Below are 15,672 nucleotides of genomic sequence, written 5' to 3' on the forward strand. Positions count from 1 at the left end.
TCTGACCCTGCCCTCCACACACACACACTATTCATCTGACCCTGCCCTCCACACACACACACTATTCATCTGACCCTGCCCTCCACACACACACACTATTCATCTGACCCTGCCCTCCACACACACACTATTCATCTGACCCTGCCCTCCACACACACACACACACTATTCATCTGACCCTGCCCTCCACACACACACACTATTCATCTGACCCTGCCCTCCACACACACACACACACACTATTCATCTGACCCTGCCCTCCACACACACACTATTCATCTGACCCTGCCCTCCACACACACACACACTATTCATCTGACCCTGCCCTCCACACACACACACACTATTCATCTGACCCTGCCCTCCACACACACACACACACTATTCATCTGACCCTGCCCTCCACACACACACACACTATTCATCTGACCCTGCCCTCCACACACACACACACTATTCATCTGACCCTGCCCTCCACACACACACACACTATTCATCTGACCCTGCCCTCCACACACACACTATTCATCTGACCCTGCCCTCCACACACACACACACTATTCATCTGACCCTGCCCTCCACACACACACACACTATTCATCTGACCCTGCCCTCCACACACACACACACTATTCATCTGACCCTGCCCTCCACACACACACTATTCATCTGACCCTGCCCTCCACACACACACACACTATTCATCTGACCCTGCCCTCCACACACACACTATTCATCTGACCCTGCCCTCCACACACACACTATTCATCTGACCCTGCCCTCCACACACACACTATTCATCTGACCCTGCCCTCCACACACACACTATTCATCTGACCCTGCCCTCCACACACACACTATTCATCTGACCCTGCCCTCCACACACACACTATTCATCTGACCCTGCCCTCCACACACACACTATTCATCTGACCCTGCCCTCCACACACACACTATTCATCTGACCCTGCCCTCCACACACACACTATTCATCTGACCCTGCCCTCCACACACACACTATTCATCTGACCCTGCCCTCCACACACACACTATTCATCTGACCCTGCCCTCCACACACACACTATTCATCTGACCCTGCCCTCCACACACACACTATTCATCTGAACCTGCCCTCCACACACACACACTATTCATCTGACCCTGCCCTCCACACACACACACTATTCATCTGACCCTGCCCTCCACACACACACACACTATTCATCTGACCCTGCCCTCCACACACACACACACACACACACACACACACACTATTCATCTGACCCTGCCCTCCACACACACTATTCATCTGACCCTGCCCTCCACACACACACACACACACACTATTCATCTGACCCTGCCCTCCACACACACACACACACTATTCATCTGACCCTGCCCTCCACACACACACGCTATTCATTCATCTGACCCTGCCCTCCACACACACACTATTCATCTGACCCTGCCCTCCACACACACACTATTCATCTGACCCTGCCCTCCACACACACACTATTCATCTGACCCTGCCCTCCACACACACACTATTCATCTGACCCTGCCCTCCACACACACACTATTCATCTGAACCTGCCCTCCACACACACACCTATTCATCTGACCCTGCCCTCCACACACACACACACACTATTCATCTGACCCTGCCCTCCACACACACACACACACACTATTCATCTGACCCTGCCCTCCACACACACACACACACACACTATTCATCTGACCCTGCCCTCCACACACACACACTATTCATCTGACCCTGCCCTCCACACACACACACTATTCATCTGACCCTGCCCTCCACACACACACACACACTATTCATCTGACCCTGCCCTCCACACACACACACACACACACACACTATTCATCTGACCCTGCCCTCCACACACACACACACACACACACTATTCATCTGACCCTGCCCTCCACACACACACGCTATTCATTCATCTGACCCTGCCCTCCACACACACACTATTCATCTGACCCTGCCCTCCACACACACACTATTCATCTGACCCTGCCCTCCACACACACACTATTCATCTGACCCTGCCCTCCACACACACACTATTCATCTGACCCTGCCCTCCACACACACACTATTCATCTGACCCTGCCCTCCACACACACACTATTCATCTGACCCTGCCCTCCACACACACACCTATTCATCTGACCCTGCCCTCCACACACACACACACACTATTCATCTGACCCTGCCCTCCACACACACACACACACACTATTCATCTGACCCTGCCCTGCACACACACACGCTATTCATTCATCTGACCCTGCCCTCCACACACACACACTATTCATCTGACCCTGCCCTCCACACACACACTATTCATCTGACCCTGCCCTCCACACACACACTATTCATCTGACCCTGCCCTCCACACACACACACTATTCATCTGACCCTGCCCTCCACACACACACACTATTCATCTGACCCTGCCCTCCACACACACACACTATTCATCTGACCCTGCCCTCCACACACACACACACACACACTATTCATCTGACCCTGCCCTCCACACACACACACTATTCATCTGAACCTGCCCTCCACACACACACACTATTCATCTGAACCTGCCCTCCACACACACACCTATTCATCTGACCCTGCCCTCCACACACACACACACTATTCATCTGACCCTGCCCTCCACACACACACACACTATTCATCTGACCCTGCCCTCCACACACACACACACACACTATTCATCTGACCCTGCCCTCCACACACACACACTATTCATCTGACCCTGCCCTCCACACACACACACTATTCATCTGACCCTGCCCTCCACACACACACACTATTCATCTGACCCTGCCCTCCACACACACACACTATTCATCTGACACTGCCCACAACATTTTGACAACCCCTAACCTATTTTACTGGCCATCACCAATCTACAGACCACCACTACTTACTATTACCCAAAAACGCTTTCAATTTGGAAAAAATAACGGATTGCATTCACTTTATAAATTCTTAATAATCTCACAAATGGCCATATGTCCGAGGTCATTGAGATTTTTAGTTTATGTAAATATAAGTTCTGTAACATTCTAAGATTTTCTGTATCAAATCACCTTTGGCAACATATGAGTTATCTTACGAATTAAAGTTCTAGTTTCAATAAAAATCTATTCCCTGCACTGCCCATCATTTCATTTGCAATATATCAGTCGAAATGAAGGGCTGAGAAGAGGCTAATAATTTACACTGTTCATTTAGCTTGTGGCAAACCCTGACATCCATGCCTTCTACACGCAGCAGCATGAATTATACATGCGTTCATGTAAAAATAAATTTTTGCAAATCATATACTGTATATGATATACACAGGCCTTCATATTGGAGACCTGATTGGCATATCCATCTCCCTGACAATGTCTTCTCAGTTCTAACTTGAAATAATAAATAAAGGGAACTGGTCATGTCAAAAAACGCTATTAACCTGTTGATATAGAGTTACTCTGCACGTTAATCGCGTTCTAAAGCTGTGCAGCCACTGAATGCCTGGCTACCAGGAGAAAATGAACTGTATTCCTCAAGGCAGCCTCTGGCTTTCAGTCAGAGGCGCAGGCTTCAGTCACCAGCCTGTCACCCTGCCCCGTTACTGTCAGCCAGCTGCACAGTCCCGTGGCGCGGTTACAGACGTCGCTCACTATGAACTGAGTGATGATTGAAGCTGTGCTGGCAGCGCCTCTATGAATGAAAACCGGAGGCTGCTTGGAGGAACAAAGTTTATTTTCTCCCATAAGCCGAGCTTTCAGTGTGGTGGCCTCATGGATTCAGAACACTATTAACCTGCAGATTTACCCCATATCTGCAGGTCAACAGCATTTTTTTGACGTATCAGAACAGAACGAATGTACAGGCGCTCAGTGATTCAGGAAGCAGTCAATCATTTAAATAAACCTTCCCACCTGCTTGATCTCCATCTATCTCCGCCACCCTACTCTGGCGCTACAAAGCCATTGCCATCAGTGAAAGAAAAGGGGGGTGGTAAAGGGAAAACAAGCAGGAATTTAAATGATTGACTGCAGTGAAGCACTGACAGGCGGGACTTCATTTGAACAGTCATTTTGTGCTGACAGAGTCCCTTTAAGGTTACAATAAATGTGCAGTGCTTTAATTTTCCACAGATTTGTATTTCCCATCATATCTATTTTACATTTCCCAATAAGAGACTACTACTACCACTACCATATTCATGCTGAGGAATACTAAAAAAAAAAATGGTTACAAAAAAGAATCTGAGATGTACTTGTGCCGGTAGCTTGTTCAGCACTAGAAAAAAAAGGGGGCGCTTGTTAGGAGAAAGGGCAGTCTATGAAGAATAAGCTGTTGCAGTATCCCAAAGTCAGTCAGTCAATTATTTTCCCACAAAAATTTACTATTTCACATGTCAAGAACAGTAAGGAAAAGTCAGTGCGGACTGCAGAATACAAATGTAAAAACAGATATGCTTTTGATGTCAAAACCAGGCCTTACCTTAATCTGTTCGTATAGGTGTCAACACAGGTTTTCATTTTTGCCAGCAAAGTCCCCACAGATGCTTGTGACTCAGACTGTTCCTCCTCCTCTTCTCCTCCGGACAGAGGAAGTAACAGAGGTACCAGGGCTACACATGAAGCAATAGCCCGGAGCAGCTCCAGCAAGGCTCGGTACAGAGGCACATGCCTAGCCATGTCCAACACTATTAAGACAAAAGATATAGAATATATGTCTTAGTAAAAGTCAATCACCTATGATGATCAACAGAACAAAAGGCACAGAAAGAGACCAAACTCTCCAGAAAAAAATAGACAAGATTTTATATTTTGCTTACAGTTTATAAGGGAGCACTGGTGATGCAAAGTGGTAATAGCCTTGTCAAAATTTCCTTTAAAAGGAGGTTGTGCACAAAATAAATATTACATTAGACTATTATCATTAGGCGACTAGTAACCCTGCTGCCAGGTAGGCCTCCATATTCTTGAGCTCTGTATAGCCCCTCCCCCACCACTGATTGGCAGATTTATGTACTCTGTGCATAGGCAAAAAGCAGCCAGTGGTGTGGGTGGGGTTATACAGAGCTCGGCATTCAGAGAACTGCTAGATCTGCAGCAGATACCACAGGGATTTTATCAAAATGACTGCAACCAGCCCTGCAAGTGACACAGTATGGAATCGGGATCTCTGTCCCTACAATGTGCTACTTTCAGAAGGGATAGCAAAAATCTGGTGACAGATTTCCTTTAACCCACTGTGTTAACATACCCTAAGAGTGCTAATTATTTTTGGCGGCCCAACACAACAGCAGGAATCACTACACTCATTGCCTGTGCACAAGAAGAACAAGGGGTATCACTTAGCGCCAGAGTCCAGTTTGGCCCAATCAAAGAATCGGGACTGTTGGCTATTATTCTTTAACAGGGCAATTCTGCAAACGAGACCTCAAAAGTAGTGGAGCTTACAGACATCTCACGCAAAAGTGGGTCTTTTGGAACGAGAACATAAATAAACCAAATTTGGTGTTCTAAAAGCAATTATAACAATGGTGCATTCACATGTTTCATACTCTTTGTTGCAGACCGGCAGCAGGTCCTCTGACCTAAACTCAACAGCCTCATATATGTCTATGAGACTGCTCACCTCAGCTCAGGGGACCATGGAATGCAAACTAATATGTATTAATGTCATAAAAGAATTAACCTTTAATTGTTAGGAACTATTCTTTGTATGTAAACAAGCACAAGACTTAGGCTTGAATTATAGAACACTATTGTCAATCCCAGGGAGTTCAAAGGTTAGAAACGTGTAATAACGCCACGTGTTGTGGAACTTTTGTTAACTATTTTTATGGTATATACACTGATGAAGATTTTTTTTTTTTACAATTTTGGAAGAAACATTGATTTTATCAATTCACGGGTGCTGGTTCCTTCTGTGTGGGATTGACTCTCCCAAGTGCTCCTGTGATTGCTGGCCGACAGGAGGAGGAGGGGGAGCTGAATAACTGTTCTCTTTTCTTATGACAGGGAACAATCATGTATTCAGCAGCCTGACACATGGGCATAAGGCAGAATTTAGACTTGCTGCTCCGTTAAAATGCACCAGAACATTTTGTCAAAATCGGCAGGATGGAAACAAAATATAACAGTGGGTAAGGATACGACTATGTGTAATGTCGCTCCTGTGCTGTAAACACCCTAAGGCTATGTTCACATGTTCAGGACGTGAATCCAGCACCTTAATTCCTTATCAAATCTGATAACATTCTGCATGCAGATGGAAAAAAAAATAATATTCAGCATGTTTAGCATTTCCAGATGGAAAAGGAGCTGCTTAGCCCCACATAACGAGGCTCATCCTTACAGGAATATGTGGGCACACCCACGGCAGAAACACTAATGTCAGCATTCAACTTCTGCTGATGAATCTTTACAAAAAATACCATTACATGCAGCACTTCTAGCAAATCACATGTGAAGAAACCTTACTTTTAATGTACGGCACGAGAAAACTCACTGTCCACTGTATTTCCATTCCACAGCCAACAAACAGATATATTTCCTGCATAACCGTCCTTAACTTTCAGAGATGGAATTATCTATACAGGTAACAGCAATTCTCACTGGGACCGCTTCTACGCCAAGCGTCACCCCCGCTATGCTCTGCTGTCAATAGCGGTCATTGCATTAGTAACCTGTTGCCGTGAATAATGATATTAGATGCTGGGGTTGGTAATTGTCAGCAGTATGAATTCCCACCCACCTATGACCCTGCAGAGGCCACTTTTCCCTTTGCCTCAAGAACTACAAATTACAAGTGAATACAGTCAAGGAAGAAAGTGGTACGTGCAGCACACTGTATGATTTTATTACATGCTGTTAAATGGTACACAGGTAATCAATACCACCAACATAGGCTGCTGTCATGGGAAGGATATTTAGTCACCCTGAGAAGTGTCATCCATGTCCTCAAACCAATATATGAAAGAGGAAAAAAAAAATCAATGGGAAACCATGGTTACAGAAAATGTTAGACATTTCCAATTGTTACTGGCCATCAGATGGATTTAATAGGATAGAAAAATACACAAACACACACCTTATGTATACTAGAAAAACTAAAAACTCTGAAATTTCAATTATAGGAAAGCTATCATCTGATAATTACCTATTGTTTCAAAACAGATTTGAGTGTGAATTATATATGTTACTGTAAAAGTCAGAAGGCCGGTAAAACCTAGGATTTACCGGTCAATCTAGACATTTACCGAGGCAGTCGGTAAAAGCTCAAAATGAAAAGTAAAATTGGACTTTTACCGGTGAAGTCTTGGTAAATGTTAACATTTACCGTCGAGAGTGGTAAAAGTCAGAAATATCAGGTGTGAAGATGGAACATCTGACTTTAACCAAGCGCAGTTGGTAAATGTGCACATTTACCACGGCTTCTTGGTAAATGTAGCTGAGACCAACACATGCTGGTAGTTACTTTTACCAACACATGCTGGTAAATGTAAAGATTTACCAATTCGCCCAGGTAAAAGTCCAAAATCGTTAGTTTATATGGAATACATCTGACTTTTACCAACGCTGTTGAGAAATGTTAAGATTTACCAAGACTTCACCGGTAAAAGTCCAATTTTACTTTTCATTTTGAGCTTTTACCGACGGCCTCGGTAAATGTCCAGATTGACCGGTAAATCCTAGGTTTTACCGGCCTTCTGACTTTTACAGTAACATATACATAAAAACATATACAGTGGGGAAAATAAGTATTTGATACACTGATGATTTTGCAAGTTTCCCCATCTACAAAGAATGGAGAGATCTGTAATTGTTAACGTAGGTAAGAGAGAATCTAAAAATAATCCAGAAAATCACATTGTAGGATTTTTAAATAAATTGCATTTTATTGCATGAAATAACTATTTGATCACCTACCAACCAGCAAGAATTCTGGCTCTCACAGACCTGTTAATTTTTCTTTAAGAAGTCCTCCTACCTCTGCACTCATTACCTGTATGGATTGCACCTGTCTGAACTTGTTACCTGTAAAAAAGACACCTGTCCACAATCACTCAATCACACTCCAACCTCTCCACCATGGTTAAGACCAAAGAGCTGTTTAAGGACACCAGGGACAAAATTGTAGACCTACAGAAGGCGGGGATAGGCTGCAGGACAATAGAGAAGGCAACAACTGTTGGTGCAGTTATTAGAAAATGGAAGAAACAAGAGATGACTGTCAATCTTCCTGGGTCTGGGGCTCCATGCAAGATCTTGCCTCGTGGGGTAAGGATGATTCTCAAAAAAGTCAGGAATCAGTCCAGAACTACACTGTAGGACCTGGTCAATGACCTGAAGAGAGCTGGGACCACAGTCTCAAATCCTGGAGGGCACACAAGGTCCCCTCCCTACACATGCCAGCACATGTCCAGGGCTGTGTGAAGTTCACCAATAACCATCTGGATGATCCAGAGGAAACATGGGAGAAAGTCATGTGGTTAGATGATACCAAAATAGAACTTTTTTGTATCAAACTCCACTCCCTGCATTTGGCGGAAAAAGAAGGATGAGAACAACTCGAAGACGACGGTCTGAAAAGTGCAGCATAAAGGGGGAAACCTAATACTTTAGGATGCTTTCTGTAAAGGGGACAGGACGACTCCACTGTATTGAAGGGAGGAAGGATGGGGTCAAGTATCGAGAGATTTTGGCCAACAACCTCCTTCCGTCAGTAAGCGCACTGATGATGGGTCGTGAATGGGTCTCTCAGCATGACAATGATCCGAAACACACAGCCAAGGCAACTAAGGAGTGGCTCCATAAGAAGCATTTCAAGGTCCTGGAGTGGCCTAGCCAGTCTTCAGACCTGAACCCAATAGAAAATCTTTGGAGGGAGCTGAAACTCAATGTTGCCCAGCGACAGCCCCGAAACCTAAAAGATCTGGAGAAGATCTGTATGGAGGAGTGGGCCAAAATCCCTGCTGCAGTGTGTGCAAACATGGTCAAGAGCTACAGGAAACATCTGACCTCTAATTGCAAAAAAAAGTTTCATTACCAAATGGATCATTACTAGTGTTGAGCGAACATGCTCGACACTGCTCGGTACTCGCCCGAGCATCACGCTACTCGGGATGTAGGGCGAGCACCGAGCATTTCCGGGTTACTCGGGCGGGAGCTCGGGTCTCCGCCCTGCATGTTTGGCGCTCTTTACAGAGCCAATGAACATGCAGGGATTGCCAGCCAGTCACTGTAATGCTGCAGCCATGTTGGTTGTGGGCATTACAGTGATTGGCTGGCTGCACAGCGTCACCTTGAGTATTTAAAACGGGGCGCCGCCATCTTGGACACAGTCGCTCCGGATTAGACAGTGTAGGGACAGCGCTGCTGATTTAGGGAGAGATATAAACTGCGAAATAGTTACTGTAGGGTCTGTAAAGGCTGCCAGAACAAACAAACAGTCCTTTTCAGGACTAATACCCATCCCAGACACCAGGCAGGCAGGCTGTATAGGAGACACAGTGGTTATACCAGCAAACACTGTATTACAGTCCTGTGTGCTCCTGTTGCTGAAATTGCTGGACTTCGCACCAGGTGTCGGGGGCCAGGAAAAATCCTTTTTTTTTTCATCTAAATCCTCCTTTTTTTTTCCTCCTTCACACTGTACAAATACCCGTCTTATTAACCTTTTGGTGTGTCGTCCCCGTCCCCCCCCCCCAAAAAAAAGCGTGTCTCTGATTTTTCAGACACAAGTATAACTGTTGAAAATAGTCTGGTGTAGGCTAGAGAAACAGAAGTGTTGTTTTGCACTTCCACGGTTCAAACCTCTGTATTATCCATTTTGGGCCATTTGTATCTAAAAAAAAAAAAAAAACAGTTTGAGTGTGTCGCTCACTGTTCAGCCACAAATATCTCTATTTAAAAAAGTCTGGTATACCCCAGTAAACAATAACTGTGGTTTTGCCATCCCACGGTAAAAAATCTCTATTATTCAGGTTTTGGTAGTTTTTTCCATAAAGAAAAACAGTAGTGTCTCCTGACTGTTGTGACACAAAAATATATCTGTTGAAAATAGTCTTGTGTAGGCCCGACATCCCAGTGTGGTTTCGCAGTTCCACGGGTCAAGTCGCTGTACTATCCAGTTTTGGGCCTTTGGTATCTAAAAAAAAAGCAGTTTGAGTGTGTCGCTCACTGTTCAGCCGCAAATATCTCTATTTAAAAAAGTGTGGTATACCCCAGTAAACAATAACTGTGGTTTTCCTCTTCCACGGTTCTAATCTACTCTTTATTACCCTTTTTCCATTGATAGTGCAAGTGTAAGCTATTTTACTTCATTTACAATGGGCAAGGAGCGTGGCAAGGGACGTGGAAGTGGACGTTCTGGTGATGGTTCGTGCAGAGGACGGGGCCGTGGCCAAGGTGAAAATGTGCCACAACCAACAGCCACATCTTCTCGCTCCCACTTCTTGACCGAATTACTAGGGAAGCACAGAACAACACCAGTATTGAGAACTGATCAGTGTGAACAGATTATTAATTGGATTGCAGATAATACTTCCAGTTACCTGGGCACCACCACCTCCGGTCTGTCTTCCACACGGTCAACTCTTAGTAGCCGTGAGTCTCGACCGCATACTCCTCCTCACCCTGATGCTCCTTCCTCCCACCATGCCGAGTGTCGTCAGACAGCAAGTGATCCCACACTTGGACACTCTGAAGAGCTGTTCACTGGTCCATTTCCATATTTGGGCCCCTCGCCTGATACGCTTGAAGTGGTGGAAGAGGAGATCCCATGTTGCGATGCCCAAATATTTGAACAGCCACGGCCACAGGAAGTCGACGTTGGCAATCTGTCACAAGAGGTGGACGATGATGAGACACAATTGCCAGGAAGTGAGGAGGAGGATCGTGGTGCGCAAGTGGAAGAGGAGGAGGTGGTGGATGATCTAGTAACTGACCCAACGTGGAAGGAGGACATGCAGAGTGAGGCCAGCAGCACACAGGGGGAGGGAGGCAGAGTACCCCAACAGGCAGGAAGAAGCAGTGTGGTGGCCGCAGACAGAAGGCAGGCAACCGTTCCCCGTAATACCAACACGAGGGACGTTGCCAGTACAAGCGGTAGGTCTTCCAGAGTCTGGAATTTTTTTAAAGACTCTGCTGATAACCCCAAAAAGGCCATATGTTCCACCTGCCATGCCAGCATCAGCAGGGGTGACAAAACTACCAGCCTGACCACCACCAGCATGATCAGGCACATGGCAGCAAAGCACCCGACTTTGTGGGGCGAAACCCAGGGTCCACGACCAGTGTCAGCGGGTGTCACCACTGCTTCTTCCACTGTTGTGCGTGCAATAGAACCCCCTGTTGTGTGTGCAAGGCAATCCCCTGTCCATACTGCATGTAAAGATGCCCCCTCCTCTCAGTCTTCACTTGTTATGGCAGTTTCTCAAGAAACAGCATCAACGTCCACGTCCCACCGCAGCGTTCAATTGTCCATATCCCAGAACTTTGAACGAAAGCGGAAATTCGCAGCTAACGCCCCACAGGCCACAGTCCTAAATTTGCACATTTCACGACTGCTTGCATTGGAAATGCTGCCTTTTAGGCGGGTGGAGACTAAATCCTTCCGCAATCTTATGGCGGTGGCCGTCCCTCGGTACTCGGTCCCCAGCCGACACTATTTTGCCCGGTGTGCCATCCCCGCACTACACAAGCACGTGTCCCAAAGCATCTGCCGTGCCCTCAACAACGCAGTTACTGGGAGAGTCCACCTGACAACGGACACGTGGACAAGTGCTTGTGGCCAGGGACGGTACATCTCTCTGACGGCACACTGGGTAAACATAGTGGAAGCCGGGACCCAGTCGGACCTTGGGACGGAACACATCCTCCCCACACCGAGGATTGCGGGCCCTATGTCAGTCAGAGTTGCCCCCACAGTGTACAGCTCCTGCGCATCCTCCTCCTCCTCATGTTCAGCCTCCATCTCAGATATCACCACATCAGTTACAAGCTGGAAGCATTGCAGTACTGCCTCCGCCAAGCGGCAACAGGCGGTGCTGAAACTCATAAGCTTAGGTGATAAACCTCACACTGCTTGTGAGTTGTTGACAGCTGTGAAAGAGCAGGCAGATCTGTGGCTGAGACCGCTGAACCTACATCCCGGCATGGTCATGTGTGACAATGGCCGTAACCTGGTGGCGCCTCTGAGGCGAGGTGAGATCACACAAGTACCATGCCTGGCTCATGTGCTTAACCTTGTGGTTCAGCAGTTTCTTAAATCGTACCCAGAGTTGCCAGATCTGCTCGTGAAAGTACGCCGCCTGTCAGATCATTTTCGCAAGTCGGCTACAGCTTCCGCCGCCCTTGCTGTGTTGCAGCAGCGTTTGCAGATTCCGGCACACCGACTGGTGTGTGATGTCCCCACACGTTGGAACTCTACCCTCCACATGTTGCAAAGGATTTGTGAGCAGAAGAGAGCAGTTGTGGAGTACCAGCTGCAACAAGGCCGTCGATATTCAGGTCAGACTCCACACATAAGACCTCAGGAGTGGACCTGGATGTCTGACATATGTACCATCCTGACAAACTTTGAGGAGGCCACCAAGATGGTGAGTGGCGATGACGCCATCATTAGTGTCAGCATCCCACTTGTCTGTCTTTTGCAACGCTCTCTGCAGAGAATTAAAGAGGAGGCATTGCAGCCAGAGTATGATGAGATGGATCAAGAAGCCGTTGCGGGTGATTACACACAGCCCAGCCTCATCTCATCCAAACGTGCATTGGGGAACAATGAGGGAGAGGAGGAGGAGGAAGAACAGGAGCTGCTATCATGCGTTGTAGACGGTAGTACCTGTACAAGTGTCATACCGTCGGTTCAGCGTGGGTGGCCTGAGGACAGGGGGGAGGAGGAAGAGGAGGAGGAGAGCATGGTCAGTCGTCATCTTGGTGAGGACACGGAAATCTTGCCCGTTACCAGTCTGGCACGCATGGCTGACTTTATGTTACGCTGCCTTAACCGTGACCCTCGCGTTGTCAAAATGTTGGGTGACAGTCATTACTGGTTGGTGACACTTGTAGACCCCCGCTACAAGGAGAACTTTCACTCTCTTATTCCTGAGGTGGAGGTCTACAAAAATGGGGCAATACCAGAAGGCCCTTGCTGCAGAAATCTTAAAAAAATTCCCATCTGAACACGCTAGCGGCAGAGGTCACAGTTCGTTGCCCAACCAAGGCGTACAGGCGAGAGAGATGCAACTCCAATCCAGCAGAGGCAGGGGAACACTGTCAACGTTCTGGGACAGTTTTCTGACACCCGCCCAGCTTACAGGCCCTGAGGCACGGGGTACTCTCACAAGGAGTGGAAAGTTTCAAAAGATGGTGAGGGAGTACCTTGCCGATCGTACCAGCGTCCTCCGTGATTCCTCTGTGCCTTTTAATTATTGGGTATCCAAGCTGGACACTTGGAATGAACTCGCTCTGTACGCCTTGGAGGTCCTGGCCTGCCCTGCCGCTAGCGTGTTATCGGAGCGTGTTTTTAGTGCCGCTGGGGGAATTATAACTGATAAGCGCACTCGCCTGTCAATGCTGACAAGCTGACCCTTATCAAAATGAACAAGGGCTGGATTGGACCAGACTTCTCATCACCACCAAATGACAGCAGAGTAACAAAGTCAAATCCACTGTGTTATTTCGGGAGGTGTATTCACATGCACCGCTTCACACCTACACATGGGTATAAACTTCCTCGTTTCGGCTGTTTAATCTTCTTCTCCTTATCCTCAGCCTCCACCACCACTATACCACCAGGGTGCCAGCATTGCAAGTTCCTCCGTCCTTATTTTTGTCAGCTTTTGCTTGCAAGGCATAAGCAAATACTATGGGACACCCACTCCCCAATAATGGGACTTATGTTTGTAATATGCTGTACTGCATGGCTCTTGTAAGGGGCATTGCAAGTTGCTCCGTCCTAATTTTTGGCAGCTTTTGCTTGGAAAGCATAAGCAAATACCATGGGACACCCACTCCCCAATAATGGGACTTATGTTTGTAATATGCTGTACTGCATGTGACGCGCCCCCTGGGCCGTGTGTACACGTGTGTGGGATACCCGGTGCCGGGTCTCTGGGGTCTGTAGTCTCCGTGGCGGTGACCCGGTCCCGTGGCTCAGGCTGGTCAAACCAGTGGCAGTCTTTCTTAGGTTTTGAGGTTAATTGTCCGACTGCGCCACCCGTGGATTGCAGTCAGGGAGTACCACCACTGCGAGGCAGACCGCTGAGGCTGGTGTTGTGTGCGCAGCATAGAATGGGATAACTCCCCTCGGGAGGAGTATAGCCTCAGGGCAGTGAGTGTGGATGATGGGGGTGATGGTGCACGAGCGCAGCAGGAATGACTCAGAGTCTTTGCAGTGCAGTTCAGGGTCTTTACTGATGATTATAAGATAGACCCTCCCGGGAGTACTGGCTAGCATAAGAGGCCTGGTCAGTCTGTGAGCAAGCAGGAGTTCCCCTGGCCAGGTGGAGTTGTAGGCCTCCCCGTCTGTCTGCACTCTTCCTGGCTACCTTGCTGTAAGCGGGTAGAAGTAGCCCACGTCCCTGAGTGTACCGTGTAGTGCTCACCCGTATGGCTGGTGACTTGGGGCCTTCTGTTAGCCTCCGCTCCACGACGGCGGTGCTGGTCCCTTGCTTGTGACTGAGCCTCCGGGCTTCTATGGCCAGAGGACCTGAAATCCCCTGCCGGCTGGTTTCTGCTGCTGGATATATAAGTCCTCACAGCTTCGGACTCCTGTGTCCGGTTCCTATTGTCTTCTGCCAGGGCGAGCTCTGCTCAGCTTCCAGCCCCTGGTCTTTAGCTCCTAGCTCCTACAGAGCTCCTTGCTGTTACTTTCCCTTGCTCTCACTCTGAATCTGACTGTTCTCTGTTCTTTGACTCACTCAACCCCGCCCCAGATCCAGTTTATAAGGGCAGAATTCTCCCCTCCCAGGATTGGGGCAGGAGGATGTTGCATGTTTAAGGGATCCTGACCAGGAAACCTCCCACTTGCTCTCCGACGTAATATCTCTATTACTGTGGTGACCAGACCCCTGGGGTGCCACACATGGCGCTTGTAAGGGGCATTGCAGTGCCTCAATTTTTGGAAAGCCTTCCATTCACTGCTTAGGCCAACAGTGCACGGGAGACCCAGTTGCTATAAATGGAAAAAAAGGTTTAGTTAACGCCCTCTGACCTCCATGTCATTTCCAAGGGGCATTGGAGTGGCTCGAAATTTTTGGTAGGCATTGCACTCACTGTATGCCCTATAACTGTGTAGCCGAACCGCTCCTTTTGTTACAGAAACATATCCTACAAGACATATCTGGTTGACTGGCCTGATATTGATGTGAATGGTCCCTGTTCCTCCTGCTCTTTCTCCTTTGCCACTACCTCATGCATCATTTATCACCTGAAGCTTTGTTTTAAAGGGAGTCCTAGAACTTGGATAGTAGCAGGAAAACATCCAGCAATCCTCGGAGGAGGTAGGATATGCGCCAAAACGCTGACCACCTCAGGCCTAGCCGCTACTACATACATGCGCTTGCATTACAACAAAACAAAGCAGATGCTAACTTCTATCAT

General features: G+C 47.5%; 1 protein-coding gene across 9 annotated transcripts in view; it reads right to left on the reverse strand.

Moving 5' to 3' along the window:
* The window catches only part of BIRC6 (baculoviral IAP repeat containing 6), a 288,254-nt gene that overhangs the window by 60,379 nt on the left and 212,203 nt on the right, over positions 1–15,672 (reverse strand). For all 9 annotated transcript variants that reach the window (XM_073672646.1, XM_073672640.1, XM_073672642.1 and 6 more), the window contains exon 66: positions 4,556–4,760. In XM_073672646.1, the coding sequence (XP_073528747.1) occupies positions 4,556–4,760 (205 nt within the window). The remainder of the gene's footprint in view (positions 1–4,555; positions 4,761–15,672) is intronic.

This window comes from Phyllobates terribilis, unplaced genomic scaffold, assembly GCF_046119375.1.
Source record: "Phyllobates terribilis strain yellow unplaced genomic scaffold, ASM4611937v1 Scaffold_3__8_contigs__length_932513732, whole genome shotgun sequence".
Taxonomy (NCBI): Eukaryota; Metazoa; Chordata; class Amphibia; order Anura; family Dendrobatidae; genus Phyllobates; species Phyllobates terribilis.